The sequence below is a fragment of the Oncorhynchus gorbuscha genome, linkage group LG01 (genome assembly GCF_021184085.1).
Source record: "Oncorhynchus gorbuscha isolate QuinsamMale2020 ecotype Even-year linkage group LG01, OgorEven_v1.0, whole genome shotgun sequence".
NCBI lineage: Eukaryota > Metazoa > Chordata > Actinopteri > Salmoniformes > Salmonidae > Oncorhynchus > Oncorhynchus gorbuscha.
The window spans coordinates 23,874,140-23,894,799 of NC_060173.1; the positions used below are offsets into that span (position 1 = coordinate 23,874,140).

Genomic DNA, 20,660 nt, shown 5'->3' on the forward strand with positions numbered 1-20,660 from the left:
TAGGAGGGTGAGGGAATCATTGATGTCTTATGAATCTAAAACCCTCTTTTGTAATAATCACTTTGCAGTTATTTTACATTCTAATTTAATGCTTATATAGGTAGGCACATTTAAGCGTATACAAAACAGTATCTGTTCCAGGTGCGTAGGTATTACATTTGGAATACTGGAAGAGATGACATGTACACGGTCAAAAAAAAAAAGAGGAATAAATCCAAAATGGAAGCTTGAATGCAAAAACAGATGTTAATTTGGACAACATAATGGCCAAAAGTTCATTGCGCAGAAAAATGCATGAATAAAAACGTGAGAAAGCAAAACACAAACGTTTCGGGGATCAAGCAATCATCCGTGTGAATGGTGAGCACACACTCACACACACACACACACACACACACACACATGGCTTCTTTTTAATTGCATATGTCAAAAGATCAAGTGAGCAAATCTATACATGCAAACAAGTACATAGTAAAATGCATAATTAAACTACAGAAGCAGACAGAACAACTTATTTTTTTACATATACCATGTGAACATTTCCTATGAAGAATGAAGAGGTGGGAACTAAAGGGCTTGAAATATCACTAGACTGGCACGCTACACCCCCATCAAGTTACCACCACAAATGGTTACATAAGGCAAAAACGAAAGTAAGGTGGTTGGTCGGGGTGGGTGTATAACACGAACGTCTGGCAACACAAAGGTTGCGATTTCAAATATCGCCACAGACAACTTTAGCATTTATGCTAATTAGCATCTACTTACTTATTTTGAGATATTTTGCAAATAATGTATATAGCATGTTAGCTAAACCTAACCCTTTTAGCTAACCCTTCCACTAACCTTGACCTTAACTCCTAGCCAAGCTAACTTTAGCAAGCTAGCTAATGTTAGCCACTTATCTGAAATTCTTAACATAGTACATTTGGAAATTTCATGACATATTGTACGTTTTTCAAATGCGTAACATTTAATACTAATTGTAATTCATAACATATCATTCTAAATGGGTAATCTCACATACAGAATAAGACTAAATTCTCTGAGACCAGGATGGGATGGGAATACCAAGGCGCTGTTACCTCAACAAAAAAATACTAATACTGAGCTGTATTGTAGCCGCAAGAAAAGTATATTTTATACTAATACAATTGCTCAGAGAAAGAAATTGTTTAACAAGTAAATTTAAAAAAAGATGGGTCAAAATGATTGGATCAATAATCCAGCACCTTCCTCCTGCAAGGATAATGACAATCTATTTTTTAAAATAAGATTGGAGCACATGTCGGGAGGGATCTTAGAACATTCCTCTATACAAAATCTTTCCAGATGCATTTATTTTTATTTCACCTTTATTTATCTTTCCAGATCCTTGATATCCTTCCTGTGCTTATGGACTGTCCTCTTCTACTCAAACCACAGGTTTTCAATGAGGTTCAGGTCCGGAGACTGAGATTTTGTGGTCATTTAACCATTTTTGTGGATTTTGATGTGTGCTTGGGGTTCTTGTCTTGCTGGAAGACTCAATTGCGGCCCAGTTTTAGCTTCCTGGCAGAAGCAACCAGGTTTTTGGCTAAAATGTCCTGGTACTTGGTAAAGTTAATGATGCTGTTGACCTTAAATGTGTCTGCATGCCTCCCAATATATGCATATATTATGACAACATTTTGTGATGTCTTTGAGGGTGAGGGATTTTCGGCTTTTGGACTTTGAGTTTTTTTTAGCTGTTCGGGCACACATTCATTTCTGATGGCAAGCTGAAGTTCGGAGAAGAAGTCTACGCCCCTTTGTTGTGATTGGTCAACAGTAGGGATTCTTCAATAGTCTTTGTTGTCATTCAATGAGATGATTCATTTTCATGCACAGTTTTTAATTGAGAAATACTGCACCAAACGTCTTAGAGGTAAAATTGTGTGACTAAGAGCTCTTTGGCAAAACATCAAAATTGATGACAGATTTCTTGAGTTATCTTAGATGAATTATAACTACTTTGAGGAAGTGTATACAGGCTACAGCGTCTCAAAATAGACAAACCTTACTATTGCCGCTTTTTTCTTGCTTTTTGGGTAGCTGCCAGCCAAACTGAAGCATGCTCATCTTTATCAAGGGATGCACTAATCCCAGGCCCCACTGTATTCACTGTATCCATATTTTTTCCATAAAGAGTTTAATTTAAAAAGGGAAACTGAACACAAAGAAACGACTTCTCTGTTAGAAAACAATCTATGTGGCATTGATATTAGTCAGAAACATTTATTCCATTGGTAAAATTTACAAAAAAGTTGGATAATTCTGGTCATAAAGTCATCGTATTCCAAAACAGAGTTGAGAGACAATCATGCCCACTAACACGGGATTGTAATACTTCGGGAGAATTGTCAAACAGCTGCGGTGATTGCAAGTACAGCAAACAAGCACAAAAATATTGCGATATTGTAAAATATATTATCCTGATATGTAACTGTATTGATTGCCACTCCAAATGTGTTCTCAAATCTCAAAACATTTTAGAAGTAGGGTCAATGTCATTATCCTCCTAAGGGGAGGGATGAGATTCAAACTTGCTACCTTTGGGTACGTAACCATACCGAACGTAACATTTCATACTAATTTCAGTAACCCGGATTTACATGTAATAAGTTACATCTAGTCTATGAGACCAGGCTGTTATTTTATGTAGCCCAACTGCTGCATGTGTGCCCTCGTGGGGCAGACTGCTAGTAGAAATGTCACGATATGCCCTTATATGGAGCTTGATGAAAGATGATTAAAGTTTTTTGAATTAGGCATATCACAGGTAAAGTTATTTTGTCCGAATACTCAGGCTCAAATAAATACAACAACACTGTCATCTCAAATAAATACAAATGTGGAACATTGTATTCACTTTTCCTCTGAACAAACCCTGCATTTGTGAATAAAGGCATAATGTGCAGTCTATGCGGCAGGGATTCCCGCTATGAGTGCACATGCACAGTTGTTACCCATATGGCAGTCAGCTACATAAAATAATCACAAATGTTTTAGGTGGAAAAGTACACCTTTTGACTCAAAATGGATAGTACTTTTGACAAAAATAGCTCATTTGGCCATACACTTTCAATACAACAACTAATTTTTCCACACTTTGCAGATTTCTGAATCACGAATTTACTGGCAAGAGAGTAGAGGGAGACCCGCATCCAGCAACGTCACGAGTCACGTGACTAATTTTTTCAGCCTTTTCAGTACAGCACTACATTGAGAGGACAAGGGGGAGTGAGTAAACTCCACTGAACTAGTTTCAATGTATGGAATCACTTGGAAGTTTCTGGATTTTGGGCCAGTAACCGAAAAGTCGCTGGTTCGAATCCATGAGCAGACTAGGTGAAAAATCTGTCGATGTGCCCTTGAGAATGACACTTAACCCTAATAGCCCCTGTAAGTCACTCTGGATAAGAGCATCTGCTAAATTACTAAAATGTTAAAAAGGTAATTTAACGCCAAGTGATGTCACCAGACAGGCCAAAATGCCTTACCACCAAAACAGTCTGAAAGCTACTCTTCCAAATAAGGCAGCAGCTACTCTTCCTGGGGTCTGGCAAAATGAAAAACATTACATCTCATAACAGATTTCACAACACACTAAGTGTGTGCCATCAGGCCCCTACTCCACAACCACACATCTACAACACAAAATATGTGTGTGTATGCATGTTTGTGTTGCTTCAGTCCCTGCTGTTCAACAAGGTGCATTTGACAAATTTTTCAAATCTGATTCTACTGCTTGCGTCAGTCACCTAATGGAGAACAGAGTTCCATGTAGTCATGGCTCTATGTAGTACAGTGCACCTTCCATTGTCTGTTCCACACTTGGGGACTGAAGAGACCTCTGGTGGTATGTCTTGTGGGGTATGCATGTGTGTCTAAGCTATGTGCTAGTCATTTAAAATAGAGAGCTCGATGAATTCAACATGTCAATACCTCTCACAAATTCAAGTAGTGATGAAATAAAATCTCTCCTACACTTTGAGCCAGGAGAGATTGACATGCATATTATTAATGTTAGCTCTCTGTGCACATCCAGCCGAGGGCCAGCTGTGCTGGCCCTTGAATGTCCCTCTTTGTGGCACCTGACCACATGACTGACCAGTAGCCCAACTGGGGCCTGTAGGACCTGCCTTGTTGATAGTGCTGTTAAGGTAGACCAGCGCTTTATCATCAACAGATTTCTCCCAATTTCAGCTACTGTGGTATCAATATGTTTTGACCATGACCGTTTACAATCCAGGGTTACTCTAAGCAGTTTAGTCACCTTAATTTGCTCAATTTCCACATTATTTTTTAAAGATTTAGTTGAGGTTTAGGGCTTAGTGAATGGTTGGTTTTAAATACAATGCTTTTAGTTTTAGAAATACTTAGGACAAATTATTCCTTGCCACCCATTCTAAAACTAAATGCAAATATTTGTTAAGTGTTGCAGTCATTTCTGTCGCTGTAGTAGCTGACGTGTATAGTGTTGAGTGATCCGCATACATAGCCATACTGGCTTTACTCAAGGCCAGTGGCATGTTGTTAGTAAAGATTGAAAAAAGTAAGGGGCCTAGACAGCTACCCTGAGGAATTCCTAGTTCTACTTGGATTATGTTGGAGTGCCTTCCATTAATCTCTTCAACCTATGGGTGCGCTGTTTCATTATTGGATAAAAAGACGTGCCCATTTTAAGCGCAATATTTTGTCACGAAAAGATGCCCGACTAATTGACAGCCTTGGAAAGACACAACACTGACGTCTCCAAAACTGCAAAGATATTATCTGTGCGTGCCCCAGAACTAATGCAACAGGCGAAACCAATATGAAGTTTCATACAGGAAATGCCCCGGATTCTGAAGGCGCTGTGTTCCAATGTCTCCTTATATGGCTGTGAATGCGCCAGGAATGAGCCTGCGCTTTCTGTCTATTCCCCGAGGTGTCTGCAGCATTGTGACGTGTTTGTAGGCATATCATTGGAAGATTGACCATAAGAGACTACATTTACCTGGTGTCCCGCCCGGTGTCCTGTGTGCGTAATCTGTTGGTCCATGCGCATTCCATTTCTTCAGAATTGAAAGTAAACTGCCACGATGGATTTTATCGTCGATAGATATGTGAAAAACACCTTGAGGATTGATTCTAAACATCGTTTGCCATGTTTCTGTCGATATTATGGAGTTAATTTGGAAAAAAGTTTGCGTTTTAATGACTCATTATTATTATTATTTTTCCTTACCCAAACGCGATGAACAAAACGGAGCGATTAGTCGACACAAATAATATTTTTTGTAAAAACGGAACATTTGCTATCTAACAGTCTCCTCATTGAAAACATCTGAAGTTCTTCAAAGGTAAATTATTTTATTTCAATACTCTTATGGTTTTTGTGGAAAATGTTGCATGCTAAATGGTACGTTAGCCATCAATACTGTTACACAAATGCTTGTTTTGCAATGGTTGAGAAGCATATTTTGAAAATCTGAGATGACAGTGTTGTTAACAAAAGGCTAAGCTTGAGAGCAAATAGATTCATTTCATTTCATTTGCGATTTTCATGAATAGTTAACGTTGCGTTATGGTAATGAGCTTGAGGCTGTAGTCACAATACCAGATCCGGGATGGCTCGACGCAAGAAGTTAAAGAACACACTGTGGTCTGTTAGACAGGTAACTCTTTATCCACAATAAACCAGGGCATGTAAAGCCATAACACACATTTTCCAGCATTCAACTATGATCGATAATGTAAAAAGCTGCACTATAGTCTAACAAAACAGCCCCCCAAATCATAATTCTCTCTCATCCAATCAGCCATTTGGGTAAGTGCTGTGCTTGTTGAATGTCTTTATGTAGGCTGGCGACCTGTGTGATCAAGGAAGACACCACAAGCCTATAATCCTTGGCATGCAAAGAATTGCCGCATTGGAACTGAGTGATCCATTTTGTCACGAAAAAAGTCTAGTAGATGCAGCTCCTGCAGCCCTGGAACCGTTCATTAACTTCTCCAGACAAAGAGGGCTACATTGTAAGGCTCATCTTGGACTAACTTTGTTAGCTTGATAGCTAGCAGCTTAGCGGGCCTGTCAAGCAGACCTCAACCTGTCAGTTAAGCGGGACTCCAGGACAAGAAATGGCGGTCTCAGCTGTTAAATGTTATCCACATCGCGGAATCCATGCAAAAACACATTTTAGTATTTATATTTAATGAAGATTTGTTATTTTTGATTAAACAACCAACGAGAGTGCACAGCAGTGCACTATGCCGGAAACACTCAATGACGTCTCTGCGAATTGATAACATAAGGCTGAAATACACACATACTACCAGTCAAAAGTTCGGACACACCTACTCATTCAAGGGTTTTTCTTTATTTGTACTATTTTCTACATTCTAGAATAATAATGAAGACATCAAAACTATGAAATAACACATATGGAATCAGGAAGTAACCCCAAAAAAAGTGTTAAACAAAATTTATTTTATATTTGAGAATATTCGAAGTAGCCTTGACAGCTTTGCACACACTTGGCATTCTCTCAATTATCTCATGAGGTAGTCACCTGGAATGCATTTCAATTAACAGGTGTGTCTTGATAAAAGTGAAGTTGTGGATTTTTCGCCCCATCTTAATGTGTTTGAGCCAATCATGTGTGTTGTGAGAAGGTAGTGGTGGTATATTTTGTTAAAAGACCAAGTCCATATTATGGCAAGAACAGCTCAAATAAGCAAAGAGAAACAACAGTCCATTATTACTTTAAGACATGAAGGTCACTCAATGCGGAAAATCTCAAGAATTTTGACAGTTTTTTCAAGAGCAGTCGCAAAAACCATCAAGCGCTAATATGACACTGTCTCATGAGGATCCAGAGTTCTCTGCTACAGAGGATAACTCTAATGAACTTATCTGCACCTCAGACTGCAGCCCAAATAAATGCTTCACAGAGTTCAAGTAAGACACATCTCAACATCAACTGTTCAGAGGAGACTGGGTTGGCGCCCCCCCTTGGGTTGTGCCGTGGCGGAGATCTTTGTGGGCAATACTCGGCCTTATCTCAGGATGGTAAGTTGGTGTTGAAGATAACCGTCTAGTGGTGTGGGGGCTGTGCTTTGGCAAAGTGGGTGGGGTTATATCCTGCCTGTTTGGCCCTGTCCAGGGGGATCATCGGGTGGGGCCACAGTGTCTCCTGATCCCTCCTGTCTCAGCCTCTAGTATTTATGCTGCAGTAGTTTGTGTCTCGGGGGGCTAGGGTCAGTCTGTTATATCTGGAGTATTTCTCCTGTCTTATCCGGTGTCCTGTGTGAATTTAAGTATGCTTTCTCTAATTCTCGCTCTCTCGGAGGACCTGAGCCCTAGGACCATGCCTCAGGACTACCTGACATGATGACTCCTTGCTGTCCCCAGTCCACCTGGCCGTGCTGCTGCTCCAGTTTCAACTGTGCTGCCTGCAGCTATGGAACCCTGACCTGTTCACCGGATGTGCTACCTGTCCCAGACCTGCTGTTTTCAGTCTAGGGACAGCAGGAGCGGTAGAGATACTCTCAATAATCGGCTTTGAAAAGCCAACTGACATTTAGTCCTGAGGTGCTGACTTGTTGCACCCTCAACAACTACTGTGATTATTATTATTTGACCCTGCTGGTCATTTATGAACATTTAAACATCTTGGCCATGGTCTGTCATAATATCCACCCGGCACAGCCAGAAGAGGATTGGCCACCCCTCATAGCCTGGTTCTTCTCTAGGTTTCTTCATAGGTTTTGGTCTTTCTAGGGAGTTTTTCCTAGCCACCGTGCTTCTACACCTGCATTACTTGCTGTTTGGAGTTTTAGGCTGGGTTTCTGTATAGCACTTTGATATATTAGCTGATCTAAGAAGGGCTATATAAATACATTTTATTTGATTGCATGAATCATGCCTTCATGGTTGAATTTCTACAAAGAAACCACTACTTAAAGGACATCAATAAGAAAGAGAGACTTGCTTCGGCCAAGAAACACGAGCAATGGACATTAGACCGGTGGAAATCTGTCCTTTGGTCGGATGAGTCCAAATTTGAGATTTTTTGTTCCAACCGAATGTCTTTGTGAGATGCAGAGTAGGTGAAAGGATGATCTCTGCATGTGTGGTTCCCATCGTGAAGCATGGAGGAGGAGGTGTGATGGTGCTTAACCAGCATGGCTTTCACAGCATTCTGCAGTGATACGCCAACCCGTTTGGTTTGCACTTAGTGGGAATATCATTTGTTTTCAACAGGACAATGACTCAACACACCTCCAAGCTGTGTAAGGGCTATTTGTCCAAGGAGGAGAGTGATGGAGTGCTGCATCAGATGACCTGGCCTCCACAATCAACCGACCTCAAGCCAATTGAGATGGTTTGGGATGAGTTGGACCAAAGAGTGAAGGAAAAGCAGCCAACAAGTGTTCAGCATAACTCCTTCAAGACTGTTGGAAAAGCATTCCGCATTAATCTGGTTGAGAGAATGCCAAGTGTGCCAAGCTGTCATCAAGGCAAAGAGTGGCTACTTGGAATAATCTCAAACATAAAATATATTTAGATTTGTTTAACACTTTTTTGGCTACTATATGATTCCACATGTTATTTCATAGTTGTCATGTCTTCACTATTATTCTATGATGTAGAAAATAGTACAAATAAAGAAAAATCCTTGAATGAGTAGATGTGTCCAATCCTTCGACTGGTACTGACCTCACTGGGACTTAAACACAAGGCTAAGGTTCTTTCCAAGGGAAATAGCATTACTCCCATGTTACAGAACATTTGACCTTTCCACTGCTTTTCTGTATTTAATTATTAGCCAGGATCCTAAGCAGCTAAAACACGTATATACACTAAAATGGGGGTCAAAAAGAGTGCATCATCATCGGGGCAGCAGCGTAGCCTAGTGGTTAGAGTGTTGGACTAGTAACCGAAAGGTTGCAAGTTCAAATCCGAGCTGACAAGGTTGTTCTGCCCCTGAACAACACTGTTTCTAGGCCGTCATTGAAAATAAGAATTTGTTCTTCACCGACTTGCCTAGTTAAATAAATAAATCTACATGCAGGTAATGTGACCACCCTACAAGGGTGGTCTAATGAAGCAATAGGGCTGTTCATATGCACGACACAACACAGCTGTTATATTTGCCATATCACAAACCCAAGGTGCCTTATTGCACTGGTTACCCGTTTAGAGCAGTACGGTCAAATATAGCACGGCTGTCAGCCAATCAGCATTCAGAGCTCGAACCCCCCAGTTTACATAGACTTCTATTGAATTATTTTTCTATTCGTCTCACAACAAGTCTGGCACTGCAAAATAGACAGTTGCCATGGGGAATCATCCTCGCTATATGCTTCAGGAGCAATAAAGGTGTTTGACACACGTGAAAACCTGAACAGTGTCTTGACCTCAGTCTTGATAGACATGGCTATAGATCACTGATCGATAAATTATTTTGTTACTTTAGAAACATCAAAACTAGAATGTGCCTTAAACAAAGGAGTAATAATATTAGATTTTAATATGACGACGTCATTGGCTGAGGTCAGTCGGAGGCTCGCTGGGGCGTGTTCATTAGGACACACTGTAGGAAAATGACCCTGACTGCCCACTCAGTTTCCATCTGTGGGCATCAGTGTGGCCAGAAAGAGCGTATGAAAACGATACCATAGCTTTCATAGCCAGAGACAAAGAATTGCAAAACACCCCAATTCCCTTGACTTACTTTTATTAAAGGTTAATCGTCACGTAACCAAAAGCTTTTTTAGCCACAGTTATTCACAGGACCAAGGTCTTAGACAGTCTGTGTTTATTCCCACAGTTGTATTCCTTGTCATTATGCCTTTGTAAGGATATGAAAACAATACCTTCCTGTCTGACCAGCTATTGACAGAGGGTCGTTTTAACCTTGTCTAAAGATTACAGGCTCTATTTTAACAAACCTAACATAATGGTAACTCTAAGCACTGGGGCTCTAGGTGCGGGGGCGTCAGAAATATATTTGCTATTTTCACAGCCGGTATTATAATGAAAATAGCTGGCGGTGGCGAGAAAAGAATGGGTTTTGATTACTAAACAAGTTGAAGATGTGATTAGGGCTTGGCCACTCACTGACCAATCAACTCGTCCCATGGCTTAACACTGCATGCTTATGTCTCAAGTTCTCTAGGTTATTGACAGTCGTTGCATTGTCATCACCTAATTCAGCTGGGGGCACAGAATATTCTCCTCCTGGTCCATTGTGGATTGATACTACAGTTTATTAAATAGCATAGGCTACAGTAACAAGTAACAGCAGAAAAAAAACATTTCAGTTTGCGCAACAAAATCCCAATTTCAGCTTCAATTTTTTTGTAAGTTGTTGAATATGCAATTTAAAAGAAAGGCCGTCATCAATTAAAATTCCAAGATATTTATATGAGGTTACCACCTCAATAGCCTGTTTGGAGTGTTGGCATACAACGTTGTAATAGGTTTCAACGAGCCTGGCCTATCCTACATATCAATCCATCGCACTTCTAAAATCAATCAGTTTGGAAGAGCGCATCATTGGTAACCGGATGAGAGGCAATCTTTGGAGATGGACACATGAATAAGCTAAATTAAGTATGGAGGTAGGAATAGGTGTATATGTTATAGAATGAAATGCATTTTCAATTCAAGGCACTGACTTAACATATTTTATACAAAATACTAGGCTTCTGTCAATTGTTGCCAATGTGTGAGGCAGATTCTCCCCCCCAAAATCTGTAGTCGATATGGCATTATATTTGTAAAGCAGACAAGAGTCTCTTTGAAAATGGGGATGTGAACTGTGCATAAAGCATGAGAGCACAAAAATATATGTATATATACGTATACACACACACACACACACACACACACACACACATACATACATACATACATACATATATATATATATATATAAAAGTATGTTGACACCTCTTCAAATTAGTGGATGTGTCCATTTCTGCCACACCGGTTGCTGACAGGTGTATAAAGTTGAGCACACAGCCATGCAATCTCCATAGACAAACATTGACAGTAGAATGGCCTTACTGAAGAGCTCAGTGACTTTCAACGTGGCACAGTCATAGGATGCCACCTTTCCAACACGTCATTGCTAGAGTTTCCCTGGTCAACTTTAAGTGCTGTTATTGCGAAGTGGAAAGGTTTAGGAGCAAAAACAGGACCGCCTGTCATCGGTTGCAACACTCACTACAGAGTTTCAAACTGCCTCTGGTAGCAACCTCAGCAACATAACTGTTCATCGAGAGCTTCATGAAACGGGTTTCCATTGCCGAGCAGCCCGACATAAGCCAAAGATCAGCATACGTAATGCAAAGTGTCAGCTGGAGTGGTGTAAAGCTAACCATCCTTGGACTCTGGAGTAGTGGAAATGCGTTCTCTGGAATGATGAATTACGCTTCACCATCTGGCAGTTCAACGGATGAATCTGGGTTTGGCGGACGCCAGGAGAACAGTACCTGTCCAAATGTATAGAGCCAACTGTAAAGTTTGGTGGAGGAGGAATAATGGTCTGGGGCTGCTTTTAATGGTTTAGGCCCCTTATAGTTCCAGTGAAGGGTGATCTTAAAGCTACAACATACATTGACATTCTAACCGATTCTGTGCTTTCCCAACAGTTTGGGGAGGGCCCTTTCCTGTTTCAGCATGACAATGCCCCCGTGCACAAAGTGAGGTCCATACAAAAATGGTTTGTCGAGATCGGTGTGGAAGAACTTGACTGGTCTGCACAGAGCCAGGACAGCAACCCCATCGAACACCTTTGGGATGAACTGGAATGGCAACTGCGAGCAAGGCCTAATCGCCCAACATCAGTGACCAACCTCACTAATGATTGTAGCTGAATGGAAGCAAGTCCCTGCAGCAATGTTCCAACATCTAGTGGAAAGCCTTCTCAGAAGAGTGGAGGCTGTTATAGCAGCAAAGGGGCATCAACTCCATATTAACGGCCATGATTTTGGAATGAGATGTTCGACGAGCATTTGTCCACATACACTACATGACCAAAAGTATTTCAAAGCACTCAGACCATTTAAAACCCCTTTATTCATATGCTACTTGCCTATAAATGGCCCGGATAAAAAGACAACTAATACAACTATGCAATGCTGCTAAACCAATCTTGATTAAGGAGAGGGTAGGGTATGCTTAGTTTTTAATCAAATTAAACTAAATGGGGGAGAAACCAGTCATTAAAAAAAAATGTTTATAAATACGAGATTCACCAGCACAAAAGGCACATCTCTCCTTCCATGGGCACTGAGAGTTATTGCTGGATCGGCTGCGCTTCCTTTCTTCTTCTTCTGTGGATTTTATTTGCCGGTTAGCAACCAACTTTAAGGTGTATTAGCGCCACCAACTGGACTGGAGTGAGGACCAGAGACAGGGAACGTTTAAATCCTACCTAATATTCTCATCTCCCTAAGCAAACAAAATACATAACTAAATACTACAGCCCCTGAAAAATTCCCCAGTAGTTTACTTATGCTTGGCTCTTCAACCCCATACTCCCCAAATCTAATCACAATCAGTCCCTTTCTCGAACATATTTCTGGCACTGAAATAGAACATGTTCCACAGTCTCCATCTCCCCCTGACAATCGCACCTCCCAGTCAGATGTTTCCCCACCACTTTCAATGTACTATTTAGCCTTGTGTGTTCCAGTCTCAGCCTTGGAACTACACTTTCCTCCCTTCTCTCTCAGCCTGAGGACCTCCCTGCCCCCACCTTTCCTGGATCTTATTCTGGTGTCTATCTCAACTCTCCCTGTTCCTCAACTCTCCCTGTTCCTCAACTCTCCCTGTTCCTCAACTCTCCCTGTTCCTCAACTCTCCCTGTTCCTCAACTCTCCCTGTTCCTCAACTCTCCCTGTTCCTCAACTCTCCCTGTTCCTCAACTCTCCCTGTTCCTCAACCTCCCTGTTCCTCAACTCTCCCTGTTCCTCAACTCTCCCTGTTCCTCAACTCTCCCTGTTCCTCAACTCTCCCTGTTCCCCTCAACTCCCCTGTTCCTCAACTCTCCCTGTTCCTCAACTCTCCCTGTTCCTCAACTCTCCCTGTTCCTCAACTCTCCCTGTTCCTCAACTCTCCCTGTTCCTCAACTCTCCCTGTTCCTCAACTCTCCCTGTTCCTCAACTCTCCCTGTTCCTCAACTCCCCCTGTTCCTCAACTCCCCCTGTTCCTCAACTCTCCCTGTTCCTCAACTCCCCCTGTTCCTCAACTCCCCCTGTTCCTCAACTCCCCCTGTTCCTCAACTCTTGCCACTTATTTTTAACCACTGTTCTTATTAACCCCTTGGCTTCTGCTTTACTGATTGACAATTCCATCTCAACATTAGGATGTTTAAGAGCCTGCTTGGCAATAATATCCACTTCCTCATTCCCCTCTACTCCCACATGAGCTGGTACCCAGAGGAACATCACAAATACCCCATCTGTTCACCATATACCTTGGCCTCACCTCCTCCACCCACTCCACAACCAAGAGTATTGCCAACAGCTCCATTGTGTAAACAATGATCCGTTGCTCTTTTCGTCATTGCCAAAATAAACTCAGGAACACTAAAAGCTCCTCCTATACTCCCTGTTTTATGATTCTTAGATCCATCTGTGAATATATTCAAGAATTTCCCTCCCATACAACCCCAACTCTCTCACCTGACTAAATACTTTTTTGCCCCACTGTATGTGAAATGTCAACACTATCAGCCGATGGCTTGAAAGAGTAGTAGGGTCTTTCCCAGGTTTCAGTATTGGCACCACTACCGCCTGTTTCCAACATCCAGGCAGCTTCCCTTCCTGCCACACCTTATTGTAAAGGCCCAATACTTTCCGCATTGTTTTGTCACCGAGATGAACTATCATGATGTAACACATATCATCCTTCCCAGGAGATGTTACCCCAACTTTAGCTAATGCTCTCTTCATCTCAGCCAACGTAAAAGGGCCATTCACTGTACCCCCACCATCTCGCTCTGATCCAGCACCCCTGAATGTTCTCCTCTTACCCCCTCTCTCCCACACTTCTGTCAGATTGTTTGAGCTGTGCACCTTCACAAATGCCTGGGCTAACATCTGACTTCTCCATATCTCTCACTGCAATAAACTCCTCACTTTTCAGCACAGGGAGATCCCAATATGTTTTGATCCCACTCCTCCCCTGTACCTCTCCCACGGGAGTGGTCCTGCCTATGTTTCCACAGAACCGGCACCAATACGCCCTCTTAGCTGTCCTAACGATCCTCCTTACTACTGCTTGTGCTTGTTTATTCTGAATCAGGTGCTGGTAATTATGGGACCGTTTCAACATTCTGAAAGCACTGTTCCTACTCTTCACTGCTTCTCTACACTCTTCACTCCACCAGGGTACTGCATTACTCCCTCTCCCCTGTACCTATAGGAATCACCTGCATTGCGGCCCCTACTACTGTGTGCTTCTGCTCTCAAAATCCATGCCATTATCAACTGCATTACCGCCGAGACCTTTTTATATAACTCCACATTAGATCGGCATGAAATTGTCACTTTTGCCCTTGTTTTTAAGGACACACCTCAAATATTGTCACCCCTCCCACCTCAGCGGAAATGAGCTGATGTTAGATAGGTAAATTAGCGAACCTGGCATTAGGGCTGGAAAAAGCCAGTGACAGTTTTTAGATGACAACATTTCATACTAACTTGTGCTTGACACTTACCATAGGTCTCAATTACTGTGTGTGTCTATAGCTGTTTGATAAAGCATATGCAGTGTGTGCAAGAATCCATTACGGTTCTGAGCCATTGTATGGAGGCAAAATGGCTCCATGTGTCTTGATATGATGTAGGCTACTCTGACAGGCAAGGCAGCAGATCTCTCTTCAACTAACATATTCACCCCACAACTTTGTCAACAAAACTACAGTTTAAGAACATATGAATGTTGAGAATTGCAGCGTAAACAATGTTTTAGTTCTGTAAATAAATGCACGAGACCTACTGAGACTAGCTTGAGGGGAGAGAGAGCACAACATAGTCAGGCCTAGAAGAGTTGCTGTTTGACCTAGATAGGCCTATTGTATAACTGTCACACCTCAGCACTCAGCCTGCCCATAACACACAGACAAGGAACATCTTTATGAAATGATCTAACACAGTGAATTTTTTCTAATATACAGATGACGAAAAACCATACAGTGTCAATACAATCCAAATACAGGCCATGCTATCATTATTTTCTCTAGTCCTTAAAAACTGTTTTGTATTGGTGATTTCAAATCAAATCGCGTTTAGCAGATGTTATTGCGGGTGTAGCGAAATGCTTGTGCTTATAGTTCCGACAGTGCAGCAATATCTAACAAGTAATACCTAATAATTTCACAACAAATACCTAATACACACAAATCTAAGTCAAGGAATGTAATGAATAATAATAAATATATATGGACGAGCAATGTCAGAGCGGCATAGATTAACATACAGTAGAATAGTATAAAACACAGTATATACATATATGAGTAATGCAAGATATGTAAACATTATTAAAGTGGCATTATTAAAAAAGTTACTAATATTCCATTTATTAAAGTGAAAACCAATATATCTCAAGTCTGTATGTAGGCAGCAGCCTCTGTGCTAGTGATGGCTATTTAACGATCTGATGGCCTTGAGATAGAAGCTGTTCAGTCTGTGTGTGTATATTCATAGCTATTAGGGGCTTAAACATGTGGAAAACTTTGCCTCATATTTATGTTTAGACCTAATATAATAATATATTTGGCTAAATACATGTTTTTTTTAAGTATTATCAACAAATAGCTTATAGTATAGGGCAATGTAGGCCACTAGTGCACTATGCTTGCACAACCACTAGGCTCTCTCTTAACCACAGTCATCAGGCATACAATAATGATTGAAAAAGTTGTTTTTCTGCAAAATAAATGTTACACTCGTTATTGGACTGTTTGTTAACGGTAACAAACGAAGTAGGCCATCTTGAATTAACACTTATCAATAATGGCAGTGATATAATCACACAATTTAGTGCAAGTAACAAACACAAAATGCAACCCAAAACTGTTGTATTTTCTACATTTGTAGCAATCAAAGACAAATAGTAGCCATACCATTTAGGCTACGGCCATGGCCTAAATATCAGGCTATTGTTTTTGGTATGATGAATAACATAGGCCTATATGTAGGCCCATCAAATAAAAAGTATAACTTTTAGCTTATCAACCACATGCATTTCTTTCTCATTGCTGCAGCGTATCTTTAGAAAAATTACCCCAAATCATAAGCCTACATCATTTTTATCACTTTGTCTGAATTGTAGCAGATTTCGGACCTAACGTTGACAATAGAGGCCTATAGACTACTATGGAATAACATAGCATAACATAGCCCGACCCACGGTAGGCTATAGCGCACTATGCTAAGCTATTCAAGGAAACATGTATTATTAGACGTGTGTTCTTGCTGCAGTTGCCGACAGTATTCATAAACCTCGACGGCGATACATAGTAGCTACCCAGCTACCTAATTTGGCTACATTGTCAACAGGAATACCGTAGTGTAAGATTGCTCGACTGATCTACTGACCTAGTTTTGGATAGGGCGCAGAGGAGCTTTGGCCAATCATTGAGACGTTTGCATAGTTCCCCATACCCCTCTGCGGCCACTTTAGAACGGGCAATCACTTGCGAGTCGACACAGGCCGAAAAAATGAAACCAGTAGAAGCTACCAGATATAGTGGGTGTCCTGTAATGTAATTTACCTGTCTGTTCCCCTGTCGTTCTGTCACCGCCGCCAGCCGCTGCATTCCTTGCCGACATGGCTGGAGCCGGTACGCCGGGGCCCAAGACTCCAATGCATGTGGATAAGGCGGTAGTATTGGATAGTGTGGAGGGGAGAGAGGGCAGTGTGTTGTATAATTGACTGATTTATTCTTCCAAGGGTGGAGCGATCGGGGAGACAAAAACGTGAAAGGAAAGTACACGGTGTAATAGGGACACAACGTAACCTACAAATCCGTGAACTTGCGGAAGTGGAGAAACAGCGTCCATCCACCGTCTGGCCAAAGATGGTTTCGTATGTTTGGCATCACTGCACTCAAATCACCCATTAAAAAAGCACGGCTCTTCACGGATTTTCTTTCTAAATCGGGGTGAGAGAGGACATAGAAAGAAACAGTAATGGCGACTTTTTATAAGCGATAACTCTGCCATGGTTCGTTGGACCAAGCCTATAAGGAAAATTAATGTAGTTTTGGGGGGAATAATCACCGAAACTAATGATTGGTAAACACAGGTTTAGGCGATACGTTTTGTTCTTTGACAATCTTTATGAGCTAATGTCGCTTTTTGTGAAATTTGAAGAATGTATGTAATAATACAAAACACATAAAGGTCATGTTAACTGACGGTATAATGGCATAGAACAAAACGTATATACTATCCGAAACCTGTGTTAACCTCGGACCTTATTTTCAGCGTTTATTCCAAAACCCTATTCTTTCCGCATTCATTTTTTCCAAAGGGGAGGCTGAGCAAACCATAGGCGAGGTCTATAGTGAATATTACGAAATTTAGGTGACGTGATCATGAGCTAAATTTCAGAATTAAAGTTTCCCTGGATTGTTTTTACTTAATTTACAGGAAATGTTTCTGATTAAAAATCACAAAATCATAGTTTAAAGTGACTTAAGCATACATTTATTGAAGAAAAAAAACATATTATTTAAATAAATAAACGAAGATTGCCCTTCATAGGTTCTTGCCTTCTGAGGAGCTTTTCTTAGCCACTGTGCTTCTGCATATGCATTGCTTGCTCTTTTTTTTTTGCCGAGTATCAGTAAAGCACTGTAAATAGTTTTTAAAAATAAATGTGATTAATTGATTAGTCTACACATGTTTGCTTCTGTACCATTTAAACTAAAGAAGGTCTACAGCTATTTGCTACTGTACTGTTAGTTCTATATACAGTGCTATCGGAAAGTATTTAGACCCCTTGAATTTATCAACATTTTGTTACATTACAGCCTTATTCTAAAACTGATTCAGTTGTTTCCCCCCTCATCAATCTACACACAATATCAATCTACACATAATATCCCATAATGACAAAGCAAAAAATGCAAATATCTAAAAATAAAAAACTGACATATCACAGAGGTATTCTGACCCCTTACTAAGTACTTTATTGAATCACCTTTGGCAGTGATTACAGCCTTGAGTCTTCTGGGGTATGATGCTACAAGCTTGCACATCTGTATTTGGGAAGTTGCTCCCATTCTTCTCTGCAGATCCTCTCAAGCTCTGTCAGGTTGGATGGGGAGCGTCGCTGCACAGCTATTTTCAGGTCTTTCCAGAGATGTTCGATTGGCTTCAAGTCCGGGCTCTGGCTAGGCCACTCAAGGACATTGAGACTTGTCCTGAAGCCACTCCTGCATTGTCTTGGCTGTGTGCTTAGGGTTGTTGTCCTGTTGGAAGGTGAACCTTCGTCCCAGTCTGAGGTCCTGAGCGCTCTGGAGCAGGTGTTCATCAAGGATCTCTCTTTGCTCCGTTCATCTTTCCATCAATCCTAACTAGTCTCCCAGTACCTGCCGCTGAAAAACATCCACACAGCAGGATGCTGCCACCAAAATGCTTCACGGTGTCACGACTTCTGCTGAAGTTGGTGCCTCTCCTTGTTCGGGCGGCATTCGGTGGTCGTCGTCACAGGCTTTCTAGCTGCCACCAATCCAAGTGGGCTGTCATGTGCCTTTTACTGAGGAATCGCCATTATGAAGCTCAGTTGGGATTGGAGCACGAACTGGGATACGTTCCGAGGTGAATGGGAGGACTATGCGCTAGCAACGGGACGTCTGGAAAATGACGAGGTGATGATGAGGTAGTGGCTGCCACTTTGAGGACTATAATGGGAACTGAATGCCGACACGTATACAAACACAACCTGAACCTAACAGCAGCGCAGCAAGGTAACGCTACAGTTATTCTTGATGCTCTTGAACATTCCTTTAAGCCAGCAAAGAACGTAATCTACGAGCGTTATGTTTTCGGTTGTTGCAAACAGGAGGACGGGGAGTCTATTGACAGCTTTGTCACTAGGTTAAGGGAAAAGGCAGCTACATGTGACTATGGTGCTGATCAACTGATCAGAGATAACATTGTGCTTGGCATAACTGATGAAGGCACCCGCAGACGTTTGCTGAAAGAACGTGACCTGACGCTGGTCTTGGCAGTGGAGACATGCCGTGCAGCAGAGCTTACTGATATACGGATAAGGTCCATGGAGCTAGAAAGGCAACATATGGACAATGTCAATGCTACATTCAGGCAGCCAGTAAAGAAATTCCCCTTTGCCACATCTAATGCTAATACTACAGCCAACTCTGCAGTAGACAACACCAATACATGCCGATATTGTGGCATTTCTCATGGACGAGGAAAAGAACACTGCCTAGCCTATGGAAAAATATGCAAATCCTGTGGTACAGCTAATCACTTCGCAAGGGTCTGCATGAAAAGCAAGAGAAAGGAGGGTAAAGTGCACTCCATGGAAACAAACACAGATGAAGGGAACGACAGCACAGAGGATGTATATGCTAGCAAGTGCATAGGGGAAGTGCGGGCAAAAAGACAAAAGTGGTTTGTCACTCTGCTACTTAATAATAAACCACACCAATGCCAGCTAGATTCAGGGGCCACATGCAACGTTATGAGCCTTAAAGACAAAAGGTGGCTCGCGCCCAGAGACAAACTCACACAGAGTAGCACCAAGCTTAAACTGTATTCAGGCCAGTTCATGACCTCTTTAGGCCTGTTTGTGACAGAGTGTGTTTTACGTGGCCAGAAACACACCCTTGAGTTTGAAATAGTTGAGGCTAGTCAACAGCCATTACTGTCAGGTTCTACATGTGAGCACCTTGGGCTTATTAACTTCACCATCCCAGCTGATCTTAACATTATAGACAAAGTCCAGGCTGGGCCCCTGAGCAAGGAGACACTCCTAAGCAAGTACCATGATGTCTTCAACGCACCGGTCGAGTCAGTTCCTGGGGAAGTCCACTTTGAGTTGGACGCAGTAATCCAGCCTGTCCAGTGTGCACCCCGCAATGTACCAGTGGCCATGAAAGCAGCTCCGAAGGCTCAGCTTGACAAATACAAAGCAGATGGCCACATCATATCCGTCACCGAGCCTACAGACTGGATAAGTATTATGGTTATCGTCAAGAAACCAGACAAGCTACAGATATGCATTGATCCTAAACACCTCAACCTGGCTCTGCGATGTTCACATTACATTATGCCCACGTTGGAGGATGTTCTTTACAAGCTCCCAAGCTCTACGAGCCCAGCAGCTACATGACCACCCTTTAGACACCCTGGGGCAGGAAGAGCTGGTTGAAGCTTCCATTTGGTGGCTCTGTGGCTCCAGAGGTGTAATCAGCAGAAACAGCATGAGCTGTTGATGGGACTCAGTGGCGTGGAACCCATAGTAGATGACATCCTCGTAGTGGGCTGTGGGGACAGTGATGAGGAGGCAGAATGTGACCATGATGCCAAGCTGCTGGCCCTGATGGTCAGATGCAGACTGGTCAAGCTAAGGCTAAGCATAAAAAAGCTTCAGTTTAAAG

General features: G+C 41.8%; 1 protein-coding gene across 1 annotated transcript in view; it reads right to left on the reverse strand.

The window, feature by feature from the left end:
- The window catches only part of arntl2 (aryl hydrocarbon receptor nuclear translocator-like 2), a 34,053-nt gene extending 16,494 nt beyond the window's left edge, over positions 1 to 17,559 (reverse strand). Inside the window, exon 1 of the mRNA XM_046348475.1 lies at positions 16,800 to 17,559. Within this exon, the coding sequence (XP_046204431.1) occupies positions 16,800 to 16,857 (58 nt within the window). The 5' untranslated portion in view covers positions 16,858 to 17,559. The remainder of the gene's footprint in view (positions 1 to 16,799) is intronic.
- Positions 17,560 to 20,660: the final 3,101 nt, after the last annotated feature.